At 44.2% G+C, this 25,550-nt stretch overlaps 2 protein-coding genes across 10 annotated transcripts in view; one reads left to right on the top strand and one right to left on the bottom strand.

Moving 5' to 3' along the window:
• The first annotated feature begins 5 nt into the window (after positions 1–5).
• Positions 6–25,550, top strand: part of FANCM (FA complementation group M) — a 72,027-nt gene continuing 46,482 nt past the window's right edge. For 6 of the 8 annotated variants that reach the window (XR_012622885.1, XR_012622886.1, XM_074821201.1 and 3 more), the window contains exons 1-4: positions 6–555; positions 1,242–1,414; positions 3,148–3,225; positions 3,919–4,077. Coding sequence is in view for 5 of the 8 variants with exons in the window: in XM_074821201.1 (XP_074677302.1) it covers positions 117–555; positions 1,242–1,414; positions 3,148–3,225; positions 3,919–4,077 (849 nt within the window). In the remaining 3 variants the exon portion in view is untranslated. Of the gene's footprint in view, positions 556–1,241; positions 1,415–3,147; positions 3,226–3,918; positions 4,078–25,550 lie in introns of those variants that run through there. The other 2 variants (XM_074821204.1, XM_074821205.1) reach the window with 2 other exon arrangements.
• On the bottom strand, positions 5,975–18,777 carry LOC141922107 (heme-binding protein 2-like). 2 transcript variants are annotated; one of them, XR_012622884.1, is made up of 6 exons: positions 18,538–18,777; positions 13,010–13,101; positions 11,572–11,713; positions 10,075–10,258; positions 9,403–9,636; positions 5,975–6,795 (listed from the first exon to the last, which is right to left on the bottom strand). XR_012622884.1 is itself a non-coding variant. In XM_074821199.1 (5 exons), exons 1-5 carry the CDS (start codon positions 18,761–18,763, stop codon positions 9,465–9,467), a joined length of 816 nt encoding a protein of 271 aa, XP_074677300.1. In that variant the 5' UTR covers positions 18,764–18,777; the 3' UTR covers positions 5,975–9,464. The 2 variants fall into 2 exon arrangements, 1 of the variants encoding a protein (XP_074677300.1); XM_074821199.1 differs by having other exon boundaries at positions 5,975–9,636.

Here is a 25,550-nt window from a genome sequence, read left to right as displayed (position 1 = left end):
GTCCCCGCGGCGGCTCCCGCGGCGTTTTCAAGCGGCGAGAGAAAATGGCGGACGGCTGGCGCGTGCTACCTCAGAGCGGGCGGGCGCCGCGCGCCGCGGCAGCGCCCTGAGGGAGGATGAGCGGCGGGCGGCAGCGCACTTTACCTCAGGCCTGGTGGGCGGCGGGCGGGAAGGCGCCGGAGGAGGCAGACGAGGAAGAAGAGAAGGCAGACGATGACCAGCTGCTGGTGGCGGCCGCGGCGGCAGCGGACCCGAGCCCGGTGGCGGGTTTCTGTGAGGTGGCGGGGTCCATTTGGATCTACCCCACGAACTACCCGGTGCGCGGTTACCAGGTGCGCATGGCCCACGCCGCCTTGGTGGGGAACACCCTGGTTTGTCTGCCCACCGGGCTGGGGAAGACTTTCGTGGCCGCCGTCGTCATGTACAACTTCTACCGCTGGTTCCCCTCCGGCAAGGTGCTTTTCCTCGCCCCTACCAAGCCGCTGGTGGCTCAGCAGATGGAGGCCTGTGCCCGCGTTATGGGCATCCCGGCCCGGCACATGGCCGAGATGACAGGTAGGGACGGGGGGGTCTGCTCGGAGGAGCCGCAAACAGCTAGGCTGCTGAGCTTAAGGGCAAACAACCTGTAAAGCCGCAGTGGAGGGAAGAAAAAAAAAAAAAAAGCAACCCTTTTTTAAGGCTGAGAAGCTTTTGAGGGGCTAACATTAGGTCTTGCAGTAGTTAAAAGCCCAGGTCACCAACCTGAGGGCGTTTTCACCAACTCGAAGATGTTTTCTGGGGTGCAGCGGTTCACAGAGCCTTAGGGTTTCCTCACAGAGCTGTAAATGCCTGCACCATAAATATGCTCTTTATGAAACTTAAGCCAAAGAAGAACGGCCTTCTATTTTATTCCTTTCTTTTAAAACGTTCTTTTAAACCCCATGAACTGCACTTTATTGCTTGCTGAAGTCACAGCCTTAATGACTGAATCCATGACCCGTTTTTAAGCACAAACCTTTGCCAGAGGTGGTGTAGATACAGCTGCGGGAGGCTAGGGCTTTCTAGCCTTGTTTTCCGTGCTTCTGGATTTAGTATTTTAATGCAAAAAAACTTCCTAGTCATTGTATTCACCTCTCTTCCCTGTGAATGGGACTAGCATTAAGGCCTGTGCTATTTTAAAATTTCCCAAAGCCAGCCTTCTGCTGTCCCTGTGGTGTGTTCCCAGCAGAACAGTTCGCTAACGTTGTTTCTTTAATTTTCAGGGGGAACCCAAGCTCTCGGTCGGGGGGAACTGTGGACTACCAAGAGAGTCTTTTTCCTGACCCCTCAAATAATGGTGAATGATCTTTCTCGTGGGACGTGTCCTGCTGTAGAGATTAAATGTTTGGTTATTGATGAAGCCCACAAAGCCCTTGGAAATCACGCCTACTGTCAGGTAATGCCGGAGTCACCCCACTCCTGTCTCACCATTACAAAAAACCTCCCCCAAAATCACTTCCAGGATCTCCATAAAGCACCACTTAAAAACAGAGGACTGTTTGATGTCCTTCAAACAGAGCTAAGGACCTAAAGGACAATCTCCCTACAGCAGTGATATCTTGTTTTTAAGTACAACCTGCATTAAAACTTGGTAAGGTGAGGTGGGAATTTTTGTAATGTCTGAATAAAATTGTAACTTTTGTTTCAAAATATTTTTTTGACTGGGGTGATTTAAAAAAAAGTCACTGTGCTGTTTCTTTCAAATGTGTTTGCATTTGCAGGAGTACTGTAGTGTCTTTATGCTATGTTGGAACCGCTCTTAAATGGGGGGAGGTATTTTTTCAGAAAAAGGTGCGGGGTGTTTTTGTAAAGTTCCGCATCTTAGTAAAGTGAGTTCAAGAGTTCTTTTTAAAGTTGGGTTTTGTCTTGATGAGGGAAGAGTTTGTTGTGTTATCCTGGCTTAATCTCCTCATAGCAATATGTGACTTAAAAGACAGTTACAGCTTTATAGACTGGAAAAATTGACTGAATGTATATGGGGTTGTGCCCAGTTGCTTCCTAGGCCTCTGTAGAGGGGAGTAGGTGGTTTTTAGTGCTTGTCCAACTTGGCATGCTGGAAAAGAGACAGTAGCTTGCCAGGTTAAAACAGTACATGTTGATTTGCTAGTGTTGCAATTTTCTTCTACCATTTTTCAGAACTATAGCAACTTCATTTTCAAAGAATTCAAGCTTATAGGTTATTTCAAAATACTGTATAAATATCTTAAAATATTTTACTGTTACGGGAATCGCTCTATAGCATAGAGCCGCGACTCGAGTTCATTAGCTTGAGAGTTGTCTTATCTACAGCCCAGAAGAATCTTCCATCACCCCTCTGCAGTCCCTGTGGCTGTGAAGCTGGCAGGCTTTGTGCTCTGTTTTAGCTGTGCCTTTGTGTGACTTCCAGTGGAACTATCAGCACAATTTGAATTCCTCTTTAGTCTCCATTCACTTATCGTCTGTAGCTTTTATGTTATGTTGTGTTATTTGTCTGTTTTCCCTGTCCCTGTGTGGCGCAGGGTGGCTGGTCAGAAGGTGTGGTGTGCGCTGGTAGCGTGGGCAGAGTTCAGCTCTGGGGGACAATGAAGCAGGGAGGTGATTTGGTTATTGCTTGAATGTTCACCAGCTGTTGTACTGGTCCCAGTTTTGCTCTTGGAGAGGGTTGTAGAATGGGAACATGGCGAGTCTGAGGAGTATTCACCCATTTTCCCAATGGCTAGTGCAGCATTTCCAAGTGAGGCTCGACTGAATGCTGGTTGTCATGGTGGTTGTCATCTAATCTCTGTTCAGGTTTCATGGGACTAATCATCCACGATTTACTCTTTTTAGAGTGGTTCTTCAAACTTTTTGGCAGCTCACTTGAGTTAGTGTGCTGTTAATCTTTTGATTAAATCAAGGGAAAAATAATTTTGAAATTTACCAAGGTTGTTCTGCTGAATAAGGCTGGGGTAATACACTTAATCAAGATTAAGTGTTTTTGGATAAAATAGTTATAAACTGAATGCTTCCTGGTTCCCATTTGATTTTAGGTATACTCTTTTTAGAGTATTTCGTTAAGCTCTTTCCATTTAGTGTATGTTTTCATCAATACAGTTTGTATAAGCAAATAATCTCCTTTCAGGATATTAATGGAAACTTTCCTGTTCTCAGGTTGTAAGGGAACTAAGCAAATACACAAATCAGTTTCGGATCTTGGCCCTAAGTGCCACACCAGGCAGTGATACAAAGGTGAGTCAAATCTACTTGCATGGTTGGAATGATGAAGTTTCAGTAGCAGCTGTGTTTAATACTGTTCGATACACTTTGAACACCGTGGAGGATACTGGAGTCTGTTAGATTTGCGCATAAAAAGCGAATCTCTTCACAGTCCATTAGTTGTTGAGGGTTTGTCTTTTTCATGCTGTAGTCTTTGTAATATTTATTTCCCAACATTTCTAAAAGGAAAAAATACCTTTTAGTTTTTGGGAATACAAACCTACTTGAACCAGAAAGAATATACTCCCAATGCGAAATGGCTTTCATATTCTGTTTGGTGTGGTGTACTGTGTAAATATAAGTAAGGCTTTGGTTTTTAGTCTAAGGCAGATGGCCGCCCCGGTTCAGTTTAAGCTCATAGCTTCAGGTTACGTCTCATCAGGTATTTCATGGTGCACCTGAAGCCAAAGGAGAGTTCTGTCCCTCCAGCCCTCCTGCATTTGCACACTGTCTGCGTTCACGAGCTTGCCATACTGCCTCTTTGTGTACTACTTGAGATCTTCCGGTGGAGAGTCTTTCCTTTTTCATCTGTAGCTAGTCAGTACCTTTTCCTTACAATTATATTCAAGGCCTGCTAAAATATGGAAATAACTGCTTTCATGCGATACTGACTTGCACTGTTGGAGTGTTAACAAATACATTATTTTTTTTTTGGTGGCTTCTCAGGCTGTGCAGCAAGTTATTTCCAACTTACTCATTGCCCAGATAGAGCTATGTGCTGAAGATTCTCCAGAAATTCAGCCTTATTCTCATGAGCGACAAGTGGAAAAAATTGTTGTTCCACTTGGTGAAGAACTGGTGGAAATCCAGAATGCTTACATCCGGGTGAGTTGTTGTGTTTCTTTATCATTAAACAGACGGTGTCACTAAATACATCATCTCCCTCCCTATTGTAACATTTCTGTCTACGCTGGCAATAACTTATAAAGGTAACACTTCCCTATGAAATTAACTTTGCCTTTGAGTATAAGGCAAAGAAAAAACATGGTTTCAACTACACCAGCTGCTGTTTCACTTTGCACCAATGGTACCTGTTACCTTGCAATAACTTAAAAAGCTCTGGTGGAAAACTTACAATTTGATTAGTTTTCTCATCCTCTTTCAGGAGTCCTTGTAAAATTGACATGAGACCTAAACTGGGGGTTTCTTAATTTGGCTGAATTGAGTAGTATTCCGATGTTGAGAATGGCCATGCTTGTGTTGTCCAGGTTGTTGCCAGCCTTAAACTGTATATGGGCTGAAACATTGTCTCTAATTAAGAATATTCTTTAGAGCTTTAAGTCATCTGTAAGTGTACTTAGTTCTCCTTGGGTTTTTTGTTTGTTTGAGTTTTATTTTTGTTTATTTTTCTCTTGAGAGCTCTTTTCTCTTTTACCAGTAGGTAATGCCCAAATACAGGACGGGCTAGCAGGGGTATTACATCAACTGTTAGCCAGTCGATGATGACTTAAGGGTCTGTGTCTCCTCAGTAAGGTACTAGCAGACAAATGGTATTACATAAGATACCACTCTGAGAAGTTCAAAATGTGTGTTCTTTTTTTAGTAACAAACATTAAAAAAATGGGATTAAGTTAGTATCAGACCATTGACCTTGGAGTATGTTTTTGGTTAAAGTTTAATGATTTCGGTGCAGTTATGTGAAGAACATTGGAAGGCAAACTTCATTCATATTCTAGATTGAATTAGATCAGCTGTTTTCCAACCAGTAACCTGAGAGTGTATTTAATTGAGGAAGTTCTGCTGATAAGCTAGCAACAAGTTTAAAGGTAGTTTTGCGTCACTGCAGGTGCCTCTGAACGCTCGTGTTGAGTGCGGGGATTCCATTTGAGGTGTTTCACTGGAGATTTCGGCTGAAATCAGCACGTAGGTTTGGCTAATCTGGTGTAATTGAGGAGTATAGACAAACCTTGGCTAAATTTTCACTGTGGCTTCAGTGGTTTCTGTTTCCTTTCTTTGATCTGGTATTTGCTGATGCTTTACTTAGGAAATAGGGCTTGTAACAACACAGGGTGAAGGGGTGGTGCCTTGCCTGTTCCCCTGTTCCTGGGCACGCCAAGCCTTAGTCTTAGACCTCAGCACTTCCAAAAGGGGCTCAGTTCCTGCAGAGGTGTTTGTGTGGTTGTGCATTTTTCTGCAGCACAGCGACAGGACGGTCCTCGGCTGTGCCCTGAAGTTCAGTTCCACCCTTTACCATGCTCCTGCGTTTTGGCTCCTGTGCAGTTTGAGTCAGGATGCAACGTGAGTTCAGGCACAGAAGCAACAAGTACCTGTTGCGTTAGCCTTGTCTCTTGCCAAAAGAATCAGCTGTGAAGTATGTTCGGAATGGCTTCAGGATTTAGGAGAAAACTCATGTTTGATTCTGACACCAGTCCTGCCCCAGTCTGTGCTCCAGTAGGAACTGGGGAGGCTGTGCTGGACGCTTGACTGGAGGGGGACTGCAGAGGGCTCCTGCAGCCAGGAGCAGGGAGTTGGCTGGCACACCTGCTGGCCGCAGCATGTAGACACACAGCTCCAAATGTGCATGTTTATATCAAAGAATGTATGGGTTTTTGAAAGTTATTTAAGTTTTTGGGGTCTTAGAGCGACCATTTCAAATTTGGGGCTTAAATGGCTTTTGTAAAATCAGAATAGCAGCTTGGGACTTCTGCTGTTCCTGTTCAAAGGAAAGATAGCAAAAGGACTTGTATGCTACAGAAATGAAAGCCTGGTGTACTCTGCACAATAAAATCATTATCTTTAATTTTGACACACCGTGACAGTAAACAAGACAACAAATCAGTGAAAATGAAGAACAGTGTAAAACAGCACAACACAACAATGCCAGAAAAATTACATTTATATTTGTATACATACAGTAAGCAAGGCCCTGAGTATCACAATAGCTGGAATAAACTTATTAGGCACTAATGCTTGTTTGAAAAATACACAGTATGCAGGACAACATTTATCTGTTAAGGCTACATCATTTAATCTTCTGAAAATATGGGTGAATTCTGTTTTATTATCTCCTTTGAATAGTGGAAATCTAAGAGCTTCAAATTAAAAATGAATATCCATTAATGGCTTCCAAAGTAGAGCCACGGGTGGATAATAAAACACCTGTTCTGGGAACAAGTAATCATGCTTGACATGATGTTTTCAAACTCTCTCAGATGATGTTATTCAGTAATCGTAATGTTTCCTTGGCATTCGGTGGTGTACCTGTTAAGTAAACTTTATTGTGTGTCAGCGAGAAAACACAATTCTTTGTGCCGGTGCTTGTGAGGGCCAGTTACATGAGTTGGTGCAGTGTTCCACTGCCATAAAGTGTATCTTCAAACGTGAGATTAATTGGTCCTCAGCTGCAGAAGCTGTCTAACCTAAGTCCAAATAAATACTATCCTGGAATTCACAGCTTTACATAAAACAACACTGAACGCTTTGCTGCGGTTAGGATATCGGCACATTCAGATAAATACCTTATTTTTATATTTCAGCAACAAGAATGTTTCTATAACATACCCACAAGTAGCTGAGTCACAGAAGTATTTAGGTGAAGATTTCCTATGGAAAGAGACATAAGATACAGCAAATGCTTTTTGCAATAGACGTTTAAAATATGTACAAACTGGTACTTTATGGTGAGAGGATTTAACTATTTCCAGTAGACGTTTGACATTCGTTGTGCCAAAGCATTAAAATAATTTCTATAACTGGCAAAAGCAATCAAATTGCAGAAGCGTCTTTAATTTGCCATAAAATCTTGTCAAACGTGAAACATGTTTTTATTTGCTCTTAAAAAATTGGGGAGGGGGGGGTGAGGGCAAAAAAAACCCTGTTATTTAATGCTTCCCTGGGCTCTCTGCTCAACTCAGTTTTTAAAAACTTTTTATTGTTTTCCATTAATTTGTTAACTTTCACTTTAATACTGGCTGGCATTGCCAAACAGTTTGAGGAAATGTTAAAGAAAAGCAAAATAAATAAAAATCAAACAGGAAACAATTCAACATATTGAAAGGGAAATCTGTTTTTTTTTATTTGCCCCTCCCAAGCTATGATCCTATATCTTGAACAAATTGAGAGGAATAAAAGACATGACAGGTACCTTCATCGTCTCGTTCTGTTAAGTAAGAAATACTTTGATGTGCATTTAAAGTGGCACATCAAAGCGGTTCTGAGTCGTAGCCACAACTGGCACAAGCATTTGTGCTGTCACCTGGCAAGCCAGATTTGATTGCTTTCTGGTTGGGATAAGAAGATCCCAAACCCAGAGTCTTTTCAGAGATTTCCCCGCCTCGGTTTAGCGTGCAGTGAGTTTGTAGCAGTACAAATCTCTGTGCTGGACTAGGGCCGGGTGTCTGAACAGCCGGGATAGCAGACATTCAGAAGAGAGTGAGGACTGCTTTTTTGGTTTTTATCTCCCCACAAAGACTGTCAGTTTGTTTGTGTTAAAACGAAGGCTTTTCTGTCTTTTTTTTTTCTTTTCTTTTTCCTTTCCTCCTTCTCCTCGCCATTCCCTGAGGCAGCCCTGGGGGCAGTGGTCACCAGAAGCCACCTCGGTCCTGATCAAGGACGGTCAGCGGACCACTCCCTGGTCCTGCTGCTCAGCCAGAGGTTTGAGATTAGGCATAAAGTCAGTTCTGGGCAGCAGAGAGCCTTGTGGAACCAGGAGTTCCTGAGACCTGTACCTCTGTTCCGAAGGACTACACCTTGTTTGGCAATTTCCTGTAAGCCAGCAGACCCCGGCTCTGGCTGCCGTTTGCTGCGTTGTAACCGAGTGACACAAAAGCTCTATTTAAAGCCTAAATCCTGTAATCAGTAAGTAATGCCGGTGATGTACTTCATGACATTTTATGTAAAAAGACATTTACTTCTGTTAAGTATTAAACTCAACTATCGTATCTGTAAGGGGAGACGTTAAGAAGGGATTTCTGGGAGCAGAACTGTTTGCTACCCCGATTCTAAAGTGCAGGAGGTGCTCTTTAACTGTAGGAAACAGCGGAGCGCGAACGCTGCCTTCAGACCTTCTGAGGTGTGCGGAGCTAGGGGAGCTTGGGGCTCAGTCACAGCGTGCTAGACTAGCAGTTGTCTGCTTGAAGAATTACCATATAGATGAAGGGTAAAAGAAACAAGCTGCAACATGGAAAGTTAGCTATGAGGAAGGAAAATTCTCACAGTGAGGGTGGTCAGATAGCGGAACAGGGCCCAGAGGGGTTACGGGCTCCTCATCCCTGGAGATGCTCAAAATGCAACTGTGTGAGGCCCTGAGCAGCCTGGACCAGGTGACTGCCAGAGGTCACTTCTAGCTGAAATTTTTCCTGTGGTTCTGTGAAATATTTGTATCATTTATAACATTAATAATGTGGTACTGCCAGAAGAGCGTAAAAAGTACTGAACAAAGTACTCGCTTCAGCTGCAGTGTTTTAACATTCAGCACAGTTGTAAGAAGAAAGTGTTCAGAAAACTGAAGAGTTAAAAATAACCACTTTCTATTTTGGAATGCCAGATATGGTCATGGGGTTACTATGAGTGTGTCAGGTAACCTGTGACCTTTGCTGTCAAAACTTTAATGAGCATTAGGACTGTTCTGCTGCCTTGGTCTCTTCTCAAGGCTAAAAGTACTTTGGCTGGATGCTTTTTGAGGTAAGCATTAAGAATCTCTGCTCCACAGATGATGACATTAAAAGCAGTCAGCGCTGGCTGACTCTTACTCCCTGGTTTAATCCTAGTGGTCTAAATCTGGTAGTTCTCTTCAGACATTAAGAGCTGAACATTTTTTTTGTGAAGCGCAGCCTGTGTGTGTGAGGTGGCTGTAAGGGGTGTCCCACCATCCGGTGGCTGCTGCGGCACTGGGTGCCCAGAGCAGCCGGCGCGGGGGCTCCGGGATCTCCCCTAGGACTGTCCCAAGCCACAAGCGGTCTAGAGGCGCTAAGAAGCGGACGAGGAGAGAGGTCTCTGTCTCCCTTATCTTGTAAAAAAAGGTGAACTAACTTTTAAAGTGCTAAAAATCTCCATAAAAACTGTGTAAAAACTGTAAAAGCTGACATAGGAAACTGTATGTTTCCAGTGTTAGCTCTGGTTATTCCGTTGGAGTGATTGCCTTGCTAAACTGGCTAAAAGCCACATTTCTAAAATCTTTGAGGGTTTGAAATCTAGTCTCGCGTGATTCACCTGTAAGATTCTGCCAGCAAATCAGAATGATCCCAGTGAGGGATGGCGTCAGAGGTGGGAGGCTATGGCCTCTGAAGGAACCATATCTCGTTGTGTCGGTTGGCAGCAGCTGGATTCGTATATCCCGCGATGATGAACGTATCCTGCAAACACAACTCGGGACTCTCCAGGATTTCCGCCAACAGGTTTATTTCTCTCATTATAGAGTCTTCATTGGTGATTCCTCTGAAGCTCCTGTAACAGTCAACTTCGTATCAAGTTCTTTTTAAAATCCATGGGTTTTTTTCCAGAGTCTAGAAATGCTTCCTTCTAAATTATTTAGTCAAGTTTCACAAATGATACGACCTGACGGTGATTGATCTCAAACAGATAACAGGTTTTTCTTAGAATTTGCAGTGTTATGTCAGATGCTTTGTTCCCGGCTACACCTTAATCTGTGTTTTGAAATGCTTGTATGTCACATTTACAGATGCATCATTTTACCAAGTACATTGGTAACCATTATTTCCTGAATACCCCAGTTTCCTAAAGCAGGCTGCTTTAACATTTACTGAAAATCAAGTTTTACTGTTTGTCAGCTTTTAGAACTTGATTTAGAAGGTGTAACATGCCCAAATTGAAAACTGCCTCTTTTTACCATTTTTACTAGAACAAAATTAAAATGTTTCTTACCTGCTATAAACAATAGTAGAAGGCCACTCTTCAATGATTATGTCGGAGTCAAAAGGATGGGGCGGCTCGTCCTGCAGCACTTCGGGCAGGTAGTACGCTACTGTCACTGACGGCGTCATCTCCGACTGAGACTCGTTTGTATGGACTATGGTCACGATGGGGATTGTTATCCCCAAGTACAGTCCTGAGAAGGGAGACACGCGTGACTTTTAGAACGTACCAGAGGAGGTCTGCATACCGTGCTTGACTTCTGAACTCATATAAAGTGACTGAAGAATTTCTGAGTAATATAAAAAGACTGCCAGAGCAGAAAGAGTTTCACTACTAAAAGGAATTCAGTAGGATGCTTTAGAAAATGGAGTTGTGTACTCCGAGTGGAAGTAGCATTTTATTATCCCTTGTAGTTTGTGTGTGTATGTATCTCTAAAACCTACACGTGCAAATATGTGTGCATGTATGTCTACAGTGTGGTGTTTGATGAGCTCTCCCATCTTCATGTAGGGCAAGGAGTTTGTCTTAACTTCTTTCCCCCTCTTAAGAGGGAAGTGTTTATCTTGTAAACCGACCTTGTGTCACGTTTAAATGTTTGCAAGCGAACAATCAGGCAAGACAAGGGGGCTGCACTGTGAATTCATTTAGGACTTGCTGTTATCAAACATGCTGCTGTGTTTTGGCAGGGCTATAGGAAAAGGTTGTGATTTTGACTGTGCAGGTAGCAGCGATGACTGGGAGGGGGAACTTTGCTTCTGTACACAGTTCAAAAACAAAACAGCACTGTTCTGGAGCCAAAATTACGTTTAAACCGTGTTAAAGTGCTAAAAGAATGGGGAGAGCAGGGAAAATACCTGATTAAGGAAAAGCTTTTGTGAACAGTGTTTTCTGTCTCTTGGAAAGAAAATTAAGGGTTGACTTGATTACAACGCATGTATTATTACAGAACAAAACACTGGGCACTGCAATACTTTTTAATCAACTGGAGAATGAAAAAAAATGAGAGCAGGTGGCCAGAAGTTGAAACTGGATTAAATTGGATTGGAAACTAGGTGCATATTTTTCATGCAGGCAAAGCTATCAAGGACACGGTGGACTTGCCCTTGCTTTAAAATACTTGAGTTAAAACTGGATTATCTTTCTAGAAAATATGCTTCCACCACACAAATTTTTCAGTACTGCTGTGAAAACTAAACCACTCAAATTCTGTAGCAAAAGCCTCATTTATAGCTATAAAAATAGCCAGTGCCAATTCCCAGGCAGTTGTGGTGGTCACAATGCCCTGGAGACAGCGGTGGCTTCCCGCAGAGGTTCTCTTCAAGTGTGCATGCAGAGGGAGCAGCATTTTGGTTTGGACTCTGCTGGAGAGGCTGGATTACAGGAAAATGTCCCTATAGACAGGGTGGAGCATTTGGAAACAGCTGATCTAAGTATCTCCCCAGGTGGGAGGAGCTACTGCGGAAATACAATGTTTTAACTTTAATGTAGAATTGTGGTACCAATTACCTGAGGAATTCTGCTCACAAATGTACCTCATAAGCTTCATGAATCCAAGGCATATGCTCTGTTCATACTGTTTTTCTTTCATTTTTATACAAGCCCACTTGGCTTTTCCATACTGACGTTTTTCGTAAAGCAGATCTCCAAGCTGCAAACACAGTAAGATCAAAATTTTATATTTTAACTTAATCACCTAAAATACCTGAGCAAACAAACAAAAGCCAAACCATATTTCAGTGCTTTACTTAGAGCATCAAGAAACCAGTTTCCCTAGGTGTACGACCAGGAGAACAGCAAGCATGAGGGATGGTTTTAAGTCTTGGTGTCAGCTTTACCTTAAGCACATTCTGTTTAATACTTAGTTCACCTGTGCTGCATTCCAAGGTCTGAGCTGGTATATAATAAGTAGATATCCAGACCCTGTGCAGTGTCTGCATCTTACTGGAGTACAAGAATAACTGCATCTTTTGTCATCTGTCAGTGAGATGATCTTGAAAGGAACATGTGAATTTCAGTCCTTCCTCCTGGAAATCCAGAAGGGATATGCTGCTGATCTTGGACCAAAATTTACTTCAGCAGCCTTCCAGGTAGTTCTCCTTTAAAATCAGGAACTGCCATCTTTTGGACTTGCAGTATTAAACATTTAGTTGCAGTTAACACTGGATAACCTTATTTTTATCTGTAGTTATTACAGTAGTACTGAGAAATTGCTTTCGAGCATTTAATTACAACACAAGTAGTCAGGAGTCCCAAACTATTCAGATGAAATACACTCCATCAAACTGCGATATTTATAAATTTGGGTTATATAGATCTATTTAAATGACATGTGACAAGAAATCTTCATATATGGTTAGTAAACGTTTCCTTGCTTTGTCATATATTTAAGGTTAGGCACTTGTTTCCACATTTCCTGAGCTGTAAACAACTTGCTGGACATCAGTTTCGATTTTTCATTAGAGGATGAGATGGTTTTGATAAGATGGGTTTGCAAATTGCTGCTTTGTTTGATAATGATCCATGATACAAAAGTACATGTTTGGTTTTAAATTCATGTATTAATCTTTTGGGTAATCTTTGCTAAGGTTTTGTTAACATGATTGTGTAAAGAAGCAAATGCGTTGATTTAAATGAAAAAAATAGGCATTTTATTTCCAATGTCAAAATATGAGGGTTTTTTGTTAAAGTAATTATAAAATGTCACAAAGACTCTAATTCCTGTCTGTTTTCTGACATTCCTGCTAGTTTCTACCTTAAAAAAAACTCACACATGTAAAAATGGTGATAAGTTAAAAATGAAATGTAGTTATCCAGTTACAATGCTTTGCACTTACGATGTTAAAAATCCCAAATGGCTAAAATAATTTTATGAAGAAAGGTGGTTTTGGAAGCTGGGTAGGAATACTGAAAACACTGTTACAGCCTCAACCAGGGGAGGTTGTACCTTTTCTTTGCGCTGGATCAGAGTAAATGGGATGGTCTGTCTCTCCTGGGGATTGTTGTTTCTGGTCAGCTGCTGAATTGGCTCTGCCATGTCTGCAACAAAATAACACGTGTGCAATTTTAGACAGAGGCTGTGGAAAGAAGAATGCAATGTGTTTCAGTTCTTAGTTAAACTTCAGGGGACTTCGTTGCTAGTTTGCTCTTCAGTAGTTATATAAAGGTGACCTGACTTCTGTACCCTCAGGAGCACATTTCACCCTCCCACCCCTCACATGTTGCTGTTAAACAAGCACCCACAGGGAGCTTTTGGCGGTGCCGTTTTCCGTCCCTGCCCAGATGATGCTGCCAATTCCAGCGACTCCTTCGGTGCTGGATTAACGTGTATCCACATGAAGACGTGAGCCGAGCTGGCTGCTCTCGTTTGCAGGTTCACTACTACTGTGGGAGCTCCTGTCACTTCCAGAAGATGTTTTATGTCCGGTATTTAAGTCCAGTGTTTGCTGTTAGGCCTGTTTCAGTGCTGTGGCTGGCCAGGATACACGGCGGGCGCGTGCAGCCCGTGTTGTCTCTGGGAGCTATGGTGCAGCCGGGCTGTTGGCCGAGTGTCCTGGCTCGACCGGCAGCCGCTGGTGCCCAGCTACCGCGGTGGTTCCCTGCGAGAGCCCCAGCAGGGTGCCGTGAAGCTGCTCTTCACGCCGTGGTACAGCAGTGGCACTGCCGACCCCGGGGTGCTGCCGGCTGGCTGGGGCAGGGCAAAGCACTGAAGGGGCTGTGGGAACCTGAGGTGCTGGGGCTGGAGGGGAGGAACTGACGGTGGGGTGTGGAGGGGGATCGAAGTGTGGAAGCTACAGATGAGGAAGGAGAAATGTGTCCTGTTAAAGTAAGGAAATATAAGATGAATTCCTCAATGTATCTTTCAGTGGAGAACTTAAGAAGACATGCGATTGTTTCGCAAAGAAATTAGAACATAGATTTGCGTTAACAGATTTGCTTTTTGTTGCATAGTAGTTTTATACATACGTGCTGTCAGATTAGATACAAGTACATTAGATGAAAGGTTTTATTCCTGTTTGGAAGGGGCAGAAGACTGTTGAGAGTGAATATTAACATGTTAGCAAAATTGAATAACTTATATAAAGGCGGGAGTACAGCAAAGCAAGTTTCACTGTTCTGTTTGTCAGGTCCGTTACACCTGACAGCAGGAAGTGGAGTGGTTCAGCCTTCTCAAATAGTCACCACAAAGCATTTGTAAAGATGAAATGGAATGTGCCAACCTTCTTTGCCTAACAGGGACACCGTGTGCTTTGCATGCTGCTTGTGTTCGCCGTTATCTGTGGTCTTGCCCTTTGGAAGAAGATGGGCTTGGAGTACGGTCTAACATGTCATTGCTTCTGGTCTGAGCTGGCACATGGTGCTGGCGGATCATTATGTGAAGGAGAGTGTTAAGAGCTGACTCCTGGTGAAGAGCTCTAAGCACCCACATGCTCGCTTACCGATACCGAGTTGGAACTGAAATGTGCTGTGACTTCTCGAATGATTCTCACATTTGGTAAGAAATTAAATGCAAACCTATCCTCTGTTTCTAGACGCAGTGACAGCAGCAATCATCCAGTCGGTATTAATCGTTACACCTCCCAGCCGAGCTCAAAGAGAGAGAAGCAGCAAATATATTATACCTGCCTATATAATACTAACATATTCTAGTACTTCTGTGCTCCTGTCACTTAAATGAGGTTGGATTAGGTGTATTTGCAACCGTGGTTGCCTTTGATGCCAGTTCGAACTGCAGTTCGTAAATAACTTCTGCTTAGAAGTTGATCCCGAACAGACGGGCTTGGCAACTCGGACTATAAGGTTAGTCTTTGGAACAGAAAGCCTCTCTTCCAAAAGAGTTAGTCCCCAGCCTTTCAAAGCTGAAGTAATACAGACATTTCTGAACTTTAGTAGAGGATTAGAAACTTAAATTTTATGTAGAGTGTTTGAAAGTCTGGATGTGAATTTCTGCCATACTACCTCATGGTATGTATCAGACCTGCGTGACGAGGACTAACGTTTCAGCTGGAGTAAGAGCCCTTCTCTTGGGTGTTTTAAGTGCCTCAGTATCTTAACTGGAAAAGGCAGGATGATGGGGGAAGAGAGTATTGTCCATGTCTCAGAGAAGAGGAGAATTAAGATGCAGGAGAATTCACATGGCCTAGGTTACCTGGAAAATCTGTAGCTGAGCTGGGAATCAAACCTACATCTCCTGGCAGCCAGTGCAGGGGTTTGAGCTTTAAGACTATTTGGAATAGTCAAGATCCTTTTAATAAAGGGCAGAAAGCTAGACTTCAGTTCATTTTAAACATTTTTTTTTTTTTTACATGTCATTAGGAAACACTTAATGTAAGTAATAACTGACATGTAAAGTCAATGTCTTTGGAGGCTGAGAGAAAAATAAAAGTAGATTAGACTTCAGCACTGAATTTTCCACAGAGTATTCAAGAATCAGGAAACGTTTTATGACTAGAAAAGTTAACTCTATTTTTAATTCCTTTGTTGATGAATGTGGGTTTTTTTTCTTTTTTTCCTTCTATATTAATGCACAGGATAGGGATTACAACTAATTAAAATCCTTTCAGGAGCTTTAGTCTTCAGTGTGTGAATCCATGCCCATATGACAGTATAACATTTGGGTTATAAATATTTTAACCTGCACAATGCTTAAGGTGATACTGCCCTAAAGCAAGTGAGTTGCTTGATTTACATGTCATCTGTCCAAGCGTACAAACCTAAATGCTGGTGTGACAGGACAGGGCAAGATGAGTTGTAGCAGTATAGGGAGGTAGGTAAGGGCTTGGCTTAATTGCATTTCAAAATTGCGATTACAGTTGGTATTATAGGTAGGTATTGTGGAAGAGGCGAATCTTTACAAGGGGATTTATACAGCTAAGGCACATTTGACAAGACTTGTCCAGAACATTATTGAAATTGTTGCATGTCTTAATTTATGTCTGACCGGAGCTGCTGGTGGTGTCACGGAAATGGGGTGTACTCATCAGCTGCACCCTTAAATAACGTTCACGCACACAGAGGAGTAGAGGAGATGGCCTGCGTGGTGCTGGCAGCCAGAACTCTCCTGCTGAAAAGCCCCTGGGCCTGAGGGATGGGACAGCAGCTCTGGGAGGTGTCTGCGGGCCTGGGGCTGGTGTCAGCAGGGGCTCCACAGCCCTTCGGTGACAGAGGTTGGGCTGTCAGCGGCCTCGCTGCCGCCACGGGAGGTGACCCCCGCGGGGGAGGTACACTGGCACTGCTGGGAAACCACTGGCGATTCGGACCTAAAGTCTGATCTGGAGCTGGGGTCTGTGAGCTCGGAGCGTGCTGCTCGTACGCCGGGTATCTCTAGACAACTTTGTGCTTTAGCAAGTAGATGGTTTTGATGGATGGCAGCTTCCCTGAGCTTGCTTAGGAATGAATGTTCTTACATGGAAATTAGAATTGAGAAATTTAAAAGTACTGCTGTAGCATGTTTCCTGCTTCTACTGGGAGTAGATAAAATGGGAGTTTTCAAGCCAAGTAGGTTAGATTATACCTTTCTTCACCTTTAATTTACCTTTTTGTTGCAAGGTTTGGCATAGCTCAGTCAGACTATAGGATTAAGATCTTCTTAACAGTGATAATTACATGGCTGGCATATCAGTTTATCTGTTGTTCACATCTAGCAAAATCTTAGATTTTTTTTTTAGAATGCTTATAGTCCTCCTGTTAACCTTAAAAGGTGCTAAACAAAAACTACAGAGTAAGTCATCTTTTTGAAAGGATTACTGTCACCATAAAACAGGTGTCAAAGCTTGTGGCATGCAGAACTTTTGATGGGAGGGAGGGTAGTGTTCCTATCTTTCAGACTTTACCACTTGACTACAGGAAATCCTCATTCTGTTGTTGAGGTCTTGAGTGCTCTGTCGGCCAAGTAAAGGTCTTGTATTTTCCTACATCGTGGCTGCAGTGACAGCAGCCGCCTGGGTGCGGCACCTGAGTCAGGAGGGGCCGCCTGCTCCCTACGGACAGGGGAAACCAGCCTGGGAAACTCTTGGGCTGTTCTAGTTGAGATGCAGTCCGCTCCTGATGTACAGCCCTTGACAGTGTCCAAAGAAAAAACTACTATTTAGATTCTTGTAACATTTGCTTAGGGTTTATAAAGTAAACCTTTTATAATACAGTAACTAAAATGTGGTAAAATACTACTTTGGACATATTTCCTAGACTTGGTTACCCACTTAATAAATCTTAGCAATTTCAGTGCCTTGTTTCACCTTGTATCAGAATACCAGGTAATTCTGTGGGAAGGAATCTTGTTCAAAGAGCGATGTGGCATACCTGCTCATGCCTTGCATGTTAAGTAGGAGCCCCGCTCTGCTCCTTCGTGCCCCCGCGCCCCCAGAATTGATGTGCTGATGACAGACGCAAACCACAGTAAGGGGGGGCAGGTAGGGGGGGCAGCGAGACTCAGGCAAGCCCGAGGCCTCTGCTCAGGCTCCCCTTGCCCTTCTACTGCCTGACAGGGCGTTAATTTTCATTGTTAAAGCATTAGAAAGAGAAGATGAGACTTGTAGGTGCGGCTTGAAAGGGAGGTTGTACCCTCTTTGCTGTGTTGGAGTATAGAAAAGGTCTTTAAATAAGTCGTTTCACTTTGGTAGTGTCTAGTGCAGTCTGTTCAAGGCTTTGCTGCCTCCCGGCCTCTCAGAGGTGATTTATCTGACAGCAGAGATGCCAAAGATCAGTCTGTGCTTCTCTAGGCGGGGCAGTGCAGATGAGTTAGAGTTTGAGGGAGCTAAGTTGCAGTTACTCTCTGCTGCTTGCTGGGAGTTATCTTCCTTGTTACAGCCTTTCAGACTCTTCAGTCTTTCTTAAAATTGAAAATAACCAATTTCTTAATAAGATAAGCCTGGAGGCTCACTGTCAAAGGGCAGAGTTGATCCTTTTACTTGTTTACCCTGCGCCATCTTTCACTTCAACCATCTTTCTCAAAGGACTGAGCTTTTGGGCAGGTGCAGGAGCTATTCTTGAGAACGCTTTTGCAGGTGGTCAATTTAATATTTAATTTAAGACTGAAAACTCACCCCAGTGCTTTTTAGTATAAATAGGTCAATCCACTGCTACTGCAGCCGCTTCTCTAAGTTAGAAAACCTCTGAGCAGCCCTGCGCAAAGCTTTACCTCAGGCTTAGAGTTGCCAGGCTCGTCCTTCCCGGCGCTGCCCTGTGGGTGGGGGGGCCATGAGGGGGGCTCTGGGAGACAGTGGGGGGGCCACTCCCAGGACAGGGTTCCCTGCGCTCTCTGGGGGAGGTTTGCAGGTTTCCCGCTGGGGAACCTGTCACCAGCCGCGGGGAAGCCCGCGGAGCTGCCGGGGTTGGGGAGGGGAGGGAGGGGAGAACGACACCCCGCAGCTGAGGGTCAGACATCAGCGCGGGGTGGGGGGGTGGCGGCGCTGGCCGGTAAAGCTCCGGCTCGCCGCCGGGCTAATCCCCGCCTAAAGGCTCGCGGGCGGCTCTTACCCCGGGGCACGTCCACCTGGTGGCCCCTGCCCACGCTCTGCCAGTAGCTCAGCAGCCGCTCCTGCTCCTCGTCCTCCATGCGCTCGGCCTCCTCCTCCAGGCTGCTGCCCTGGCTGTGGTACGCCGAGTCGGGGCTCTCCTCCGCCAGCCCGTCCAGGTCCTCCAGCGTGATCATGGCCGGCGCGCTCGGCTCCGCGCCGCTCATCCGGCACCCGCCCGTCTCCATCGCGCCGGGCTGAGCCTGAGCCGGGCTGGGTGCGCTGCCGCCGCCGCGCCGCCTTATGAAGGGGTGTGAGGGCGCGGGGGGGCGGCCCCCGCCTCTGCCCGCCCCGGGGTAGGGCTGGCGGGGAGGTGGCAGGGCCAGTCCTGGTGCCGGTGGTGCGGGATCCAAGCTGCATAGATCCTGGAGAAATTCGTGTTCCGCAGGCTTTTTCCGTATTAACTCACTCTCTCTTTCCTAGCTGCTCTCTTCGACATCTTTCTCCCCCGCTGCCCTTCACGTCCTGCTAGTCCTTCTTTACTGAGACTTTCTTTTAATATTTTCAAACCATGCTTGAAAGTCGGATCTTTCATTTTATTCAGGAGCGTCTGCGAGGTCATCCCAAGCTGGCTCCAGTTAGGAGTGCAAAACCTGTGGGTCATTTTCTCATCAAAAGTCCAGCTTTGGAAGTTGACAGCTGTGTAATTTTGCCATTGCTGAGTCAAGCCTCCATGAGAAAGAGGTAGATGAGCAGACCTCTTACAGGGATGGCTATAACAATTAAAGCAGGGTCTGAATTTGAATCAGGGGTCTGCATGGAGCATGCAGTTCTATTTGCAGTTGCCTTTCATTCTGACTTTAATGTGAACTAAGCGTTGTGGTCCTTTTCGCACAGGCAAGAAAGGGGAACCTCTGGGCTTTTAGAATTTTAGAATAACAGGAGGGGAAAATAGCGCTCTCCTGTACACTGTTGAGATGCTTGCAGGAGGAGACCAAAGGTTGGGGATGTAACTGTTGACTCTGTGATGTGATGCTTAATCTTCCCTCTCCTCTTTTTTTCATTTTTCGGATCAGTATCTTTGTCCCGGGCTCAGCTTTGGTTATCTTACCCCAGGGGCTGATCTTGGTGTGGCAATGAAGTATTAATTCCCTTAGAAGCCAGGGACTTCCAGTCCTGACTGTACTTCTGACCCTACAGACTGAAATCCTGCTGTTCCTATAAAGTGTTTCCTCTGTCAGCCAGAGCTGCCCAGCCAAGGCAGCTGTTTCTTGGAGAATTTGCAAATGGAGGAACAACTGCCAGTGGGCATGTCCTGAGAGAGCGGGTCTTTCCTGGTGATTTCATAGCACGTGGGGCTTTTTGCGGAAAAGCGGAGGGCCCTGGTTGTGGTAAGTGTGGGAGGGTGTTTGGCCCCTCCGCTGCGGGCAGTGTGTCAGCACCACACACTCTTCTCTGAGCTGAAACTTACTGGGAAGGCAAATCCCTGACAAACACTGGAGATGATGCTTGTTTAAGCGTTTGGTTGTCTGATGATTTTGGTTTCATGGGCAACTACCTGGTGCAGGGAATCGCAAGATTCACTGAAAATGCCCTGCAGTGGACGGTCTTTTTTGGCAGTTCCCAGCTTTTCCTCGCAAAGGTACTGTTGAACTTTCTTTGTGGGGCAGCTCCGTTGCTGCAGGTAGGTACTTTGAACTAAGGCACGGTGGGAATCGATCCACATCACAGGTCATGGCTTAAATTACATTTTAGTGCAGTGCAAACACTGGCTGCAGTTTTAAGGGTAAGGAATTTTCCACGTAATTTTGGAAGTTGGGTTATTACTACTGAGTGAGGGCATCCTGGTGCTTGAAGATTTCTTCCAGGAAACCCTTATGCTCGAGAAGAGCTGACTGTCTGAGGCAATGTGTAGAGGCTCTTCCTCTGCCTATCCTGCAGAAATAATTCTGACATGTTCTCACAGAAAACAGTCCCAACACTTTTGTTCAAGCCTTAATTACAAGAATAAATACTTGCTTAAATTAACTGATTTCTGTTTAGAGGATTGCTAAGTATTGTTGCTGGAGACGGAGAAGAAAAAACCCAACAGAAAAATTGTCTAAAATCACAACCAAATTTCTCCATTTGTGAGAAAATCCACTGAGTATTGACTGGGTACCTATGAGAAAGGCTGGTAGGAGTTTAAGATCCTATTTTAAAGCTCCACCTGCACAGATCACTGCGTGTGTATTTGATTTGGTTTTAGTTTGTGATGTGCTTAGTAATTATGTACAGAGGGCTCCATCTGACAGAGTACTGAAGAGGTCTGTGTCTAGACGCTGCTGTCAGCTCAGATAATAGAGGAACTGATTGTTACTGGAGGTGAACAAAGCTGATTTTTGTTGTATTTGGCTTTTTTTCCCCCCAACTTTTAACGTTGTGTGTGACTGCTGGCTAATAAATGGTCATTCTTGAGATAATACAGTTTTGGTAGTGCTGTATTCTTGGTGCTTTCCTGGCAGGTTACATGTCTGAATATAAGAGGAAAACAAATATTCATTCTTGCAAATTGAGGATATGAAACATCCTCAGTAGGATGCTTCTTTCTGTCCTGTGGCAAAGTGATGCTGTTCAGTAAGGGTAAATTCAGATTGATATAGAAAAGCCACCTGTTTCTTATAAATTCTTAAGTAAAAGAGTAAAAAACTTCTCAGTGAAATGAGTTGAAAAGTAAAAACTGTAGGCTTTTTTTTTTTTTTTCGGTAACTTTTAAGAAATGAAAAATACTGTAATAGGAGAAAACCTAGATGTTAGAAGAGGACCAACTATGGTATCTTTTTGGTGAAAACCAGCTTCCAGGGAAGATGTTCAGTGCGTAACGGATCCCTGGAGGGTGGGAAGACTGTGAAGTGCCTGAATGAGTTAATATAAACTTGCAACAAAACTTTCAGAGTCACCAGGATCATTACTAGGTTGATCGGTATTGGTTTTGGAGAATTATAAGAGCAGCTTAAAAACACTGTACCCTGCTGTGTCCCTGTTGCTTTATTTTCATTATTGGAAAGGTAACAAAATGTCAGTAGAAAGCTTACATAAAATAGCACTTTTCTCCCTTTTGTTTAGAGTTTGTTTGTCTTTGTTGTGACTCTGAAGTTTTACAGGGAAAATAACTAAACCGAGTGCTAGTCACAGCTCCAAATGCCTTTCTCAGGTGCCTTCTCTGTTGTAAAACCACATTTTTGTTTCTATTAATAATTGTCCTCCTTCTCTTCTTTGATGTACTATACTGTGAATTGAGAGGCTTCATCAAATGTTATCATAAACTGTTCTCACTCTGTACATAAACTTTATGTACCCTGTGCTGGAGAAGTTTCTCCACGGTGAGTGAAGGATATCCGTGAGCTGCCGAGCTCATTCTCGGGGGGCTGGCTGGCTCCCTGACCGCCCCTGGGCTCCACGACCCCAGGCTCTTTCTTCTTCGGTGGGGTCCCAAGACTCTCTCACTCAACCTGAAGTTAGGGTTGGCAGAGACTAAATGTGGTTTGCTCCTGGGACTTCCTCCTGGCAGTCACTTTGAGGACTATTAGGCTCTTGCACTGACGCTTCTGCAGGCAGCAGAAACCCAAACCTTTCTAGTCGCAGCACTACAACAGAGCAGTGAATGCTCTAGATCCTCGACCAGCTCCCCAGAGCTGCAGAAGGCCTTGGATGGTTTTATGCCTTCCTGCAGAGTCGGTTTGCTCTCCCCCAGCACAATGTGATCACAACTTTATTGTGAAGACTGGTGAGAAATACACCTTCTGAGCTGGCTTTGCAGCTGGGGATGGCAGGGGCAGAGCCTGGAAGAAGTCTTCCCTTTCCCTTTCTTGTCTTCCTTCCCTCCCTTTGTTGAAAATGTGACAACCTGGAGCAGAGAGCAGGAGCAGTGTGATGTCCACGTGGCGCACGGCCACACCAAGAGTGTGGAGCTGCTTGTGTCACTTCCCCACCCTGGGTTTGAGCGGGCCCTGGTTAAGGCAGACCAGTGTGTCGGTGGGGCCTCTCAGTGTTCCCGCACAGCTTTTACTGTGCCAAGAGAAAACAGATAAATAGCAGTTTTTGGTGAGGTGTAGCTGAAACGGTAACAGTTCTTTGCTTATACTCCACGTGGTAGCCCTTAGCTAATGTTGTAGCTCCAAAAGCAGGTCCTAAGCTCATCTCGGGTACGAGCTTTGAAAAATCAGTATGATTTGCTGTGGGAGACACCTCTTTCAGCAAAAACCTTTATGTTCTTGGCAAGTTCAGTGCAGTATGGGATAACTTTACCAGTTCTCTTTTATAAATTGGTAGTAAATCCATCCATTTCTTGAACTCAAATTTATTGATCTAGAAAAAGCCATCAGTCCTAGTAAGCAATTAATTTAAACTAATTCTACAGTTCTGTTTTTTAAATGGGTAACATAACACTTAAATGTTTTGGAAAGATTGATAAGACTTCCCAGAAGTATTATCTTTTTAATTAAAAATACAGGTATGGAGGCAAGATAAATGTAATAACTCTGAGTAGTTTTTGTTTCTGTATCTCTTCTAAGTAGGTTATGTTTACCATTCCTTATTACTTTTGAAGCTACAGGTGACTGGATCCTGCTGTCTTTCATAATAGTCTTCCTTGGTTTGTTTTGCAGAAGATGATTAAATCAGACAGGGGTGTACATCGAGCAAACAGTGACAATATAATTTTCTTACATGTTATAAACTAGGTCAAGGGATTAAACATAAAAGTACATGTAATGGAAATTCCTTTTTAAAAAAGGCTATGCAACAAGTATAGGAAATAATAAACCAGTGCTGAAATATTATACTTTCATGGGCATTACTTTTTAATGGAAACATTAATTTATTTTCTAGAGAAACATATTTGTGTTCAGAGGTTGCCTCCATTTCCACTTCCTGAGACATAGTTTAAGCTTGATCTTCAGCATTTCAAGTGTCCTCATGTCCAACTGTTTAGGGTTTGATGGGAAGGGAAAGTGCTGTTTCAGTGGTATCCCATTAAAATAAACAGCACTGAGATATTCCTTGCATGGTCAACATTTCTATTTTTTTAAATACTTTTTTTTATAAGCTGGCACAGATGGTTCCATCTCCGTCCTTTGTCAGATACAGGCTAGACTTAAAAACAACATAACAATAGCAAACTGCTAAAAGACAAAGTTTTGAATTTTAAACTCCTAACTGAACCAAATACAAGGAATTAATTTCTTGTGCTTTTAGACTTCTGAGTGGTTTGGTGAATGTTTCTGATTGTATTTTAAGAAATGATCATTTGATTTCCTGTCTTTTTTTTTTTTTTTTTCTTTCCTCCAGAAATTCCTAGCAATTGGTGTTTGCTTGTTGTTAGTGGTTTCTTTGGTCTAATTAATCCCTTAGTCTTAATTAGAAAGCATGTTTCAGGGAGGAGTCTTTTGGCTGGGCTTTGGGTAGCCTGGGGAGCTGTGCCAGGCCATGACCTGGGCTCCCTGTAGGTACAGGGAAGCCTGAAGATGGGGCTCGGAGGTGCCCGGGGGCTTTTGGGCGCAGCTGATCTGACACGGATCCCCCAGGAGACAGGCAGCCGGCAGGGCTCCCCAGCACCCTCCTGCCCGCGGAGCTGCTCCCGTGGACATCGCCCGCTGCCCTCCAGCCGGGAGCGGAGGAGCCCAGCTGGCTGCCTCTGAGCAAAAGCAACAAGCTGCCCCAGACCTGCTACCCTGGTCTGAAGGCCCGGAGGAGGGAAGAGGAGCAACTGAAGTTGCACCAAAGCATTCAGAGTTTGGGCTTCGTTTCTATTATTTCTCAGCAGCCTTTATCTGTTCTAATCAGCTTACCCTGCTGACTCCAGCTATCTGTTCGCAGGCCCACAGTGGGCAGTGTGGAAAGTCCCCAGCACGTTGTTTCCCCAGTTTGGCTGGTGCTTTCACAAGTTTTCCTTCACCCTCTGAAATTCTCATTGTGTTTTTGATTCTTTGGGGGTTTAATGCTGCTGTAGTTGATGATGGCAATTATTCCCACCCCTTTTCTCAGGATTTGGCACATGGTGCCACACAGGCACTGTCCACGGAGTAAGAAGCTAAAGGAATACCAAGCTATAAAAATAATCAAGCAGAGAGAAGTTAAACTGAGCTGCCACTGCACTGACAGGGTACAAGTAGAGTGTGGTTGTTAATAATATTTGTGCTTCCTAACAGGTTCTGAAAACCCAGTGTACACTGAATGGGTGAAGAGGACAAACAGAGTGTCATTACTTAGTGTGCAAACATGCATTGCACTTTTACAGCTGACTTTCTTCTGTTAGGGCATTTTGCCTTCCCAAGCTGAAGGCATACTTAGATCAGTGGTGTTTGCGGCCTGAAAGTCAGACCTGGTTTTGTTGGTTCAGCTGGACTTGGTTTTCAGCGGGCTGAAAGAACAGCAAAAAAGGGATTAGGTACTTGTTGTGCTGTAGCTGCCTCGGCACGAGAAAACTTGGGAAACACTGTGCGTGTGTAAGCAGCTATCGGGGGCTATATGTCAACCAAAGTCAGGACTGCCTTTGGAGAAGCTTGTTACCGTGCACCAAGGTGGTTCTGGTGCCACTAGCCAAGTGGGCCAACAGATTGTAAGTAATTTTTGTAAACCAAATCTGATTACTCCAATTATTACAGAGTTAGCGCTCATGCAAAACTAAGTCTATGAAAAAAAAAAAAACCCTGACCACCTAAGGCTGAGAAACAAAGAGGAAAAACAGGATTAAGATGAATTAGTGCAGGTCAGTTCCCTTGTTTCACCGATGTGGAAAGCAGGTACATGTGATGTATAAAAAGAAATGTTTTTTTGGCATGGCTTCCGAAGGAAATGGGGCACGCGGCTGTGCCGGGCCCATCTGGCAAGCACTCGTTCCTCTCCGACCCCCATCCCTTCCACACACAGCTCTCTGACCCCATGGCTAGTCCTCCACCTGCGGTAATTTAAACTCCTCAGAGATGAATACAGGTTTTCCTGAGACTGAAATGCCGTTGAAGTCAGGGTTAGCAGTAAGAGAGGCAGCTGCAGCGT

Source organism: Strix aluco, chromosome 4 (assembly GCF_031877795.1).
Source record: "Strix aluco isolate bStrAlu1 chromosome 4, bStrAlu1.hap1, whole genome shotgun sequence".
Taxonomy (NCBI): Eukaryota; Metazoa; Chordata; class Aves; order Strigiformes; family Strigidae; genus Strix; species Strix aluco.
The sequence above is the reverse complement of the archived record's forward strand: the minus strand, read 5'-3'. Positions and strand labels throughout refer to the sequence as shown.

What these genes read in the sequence shown, in the direction of transcription:
- LOC141922107 (XM_074821199.1), bottom strand. Translation starts at nt 18,763, where the DNA reads ATGGAGACGGGCGGGTGCCGGATGAGCGGCGCGGAGCCGAGCGCGCCG. An exon ending in TGATCCAGCGCAAAGAAAAG is followed by an intron (nt 11,714 to 13,009) that starts GTACAACCTCCC and finishes CTGTGTTTGCAG; the next exon opens with CTTGGAGATCTGCTTTACGA. An exon ending in TTGTGAGCAGAATTCCTCAG is followed by an intron (nt 10,259 to 11,571) that starts GTAATTGGTACC and finishes CTCCCTTCTCAG; the next exon opens with GACTGTACTTGGGGATAACA.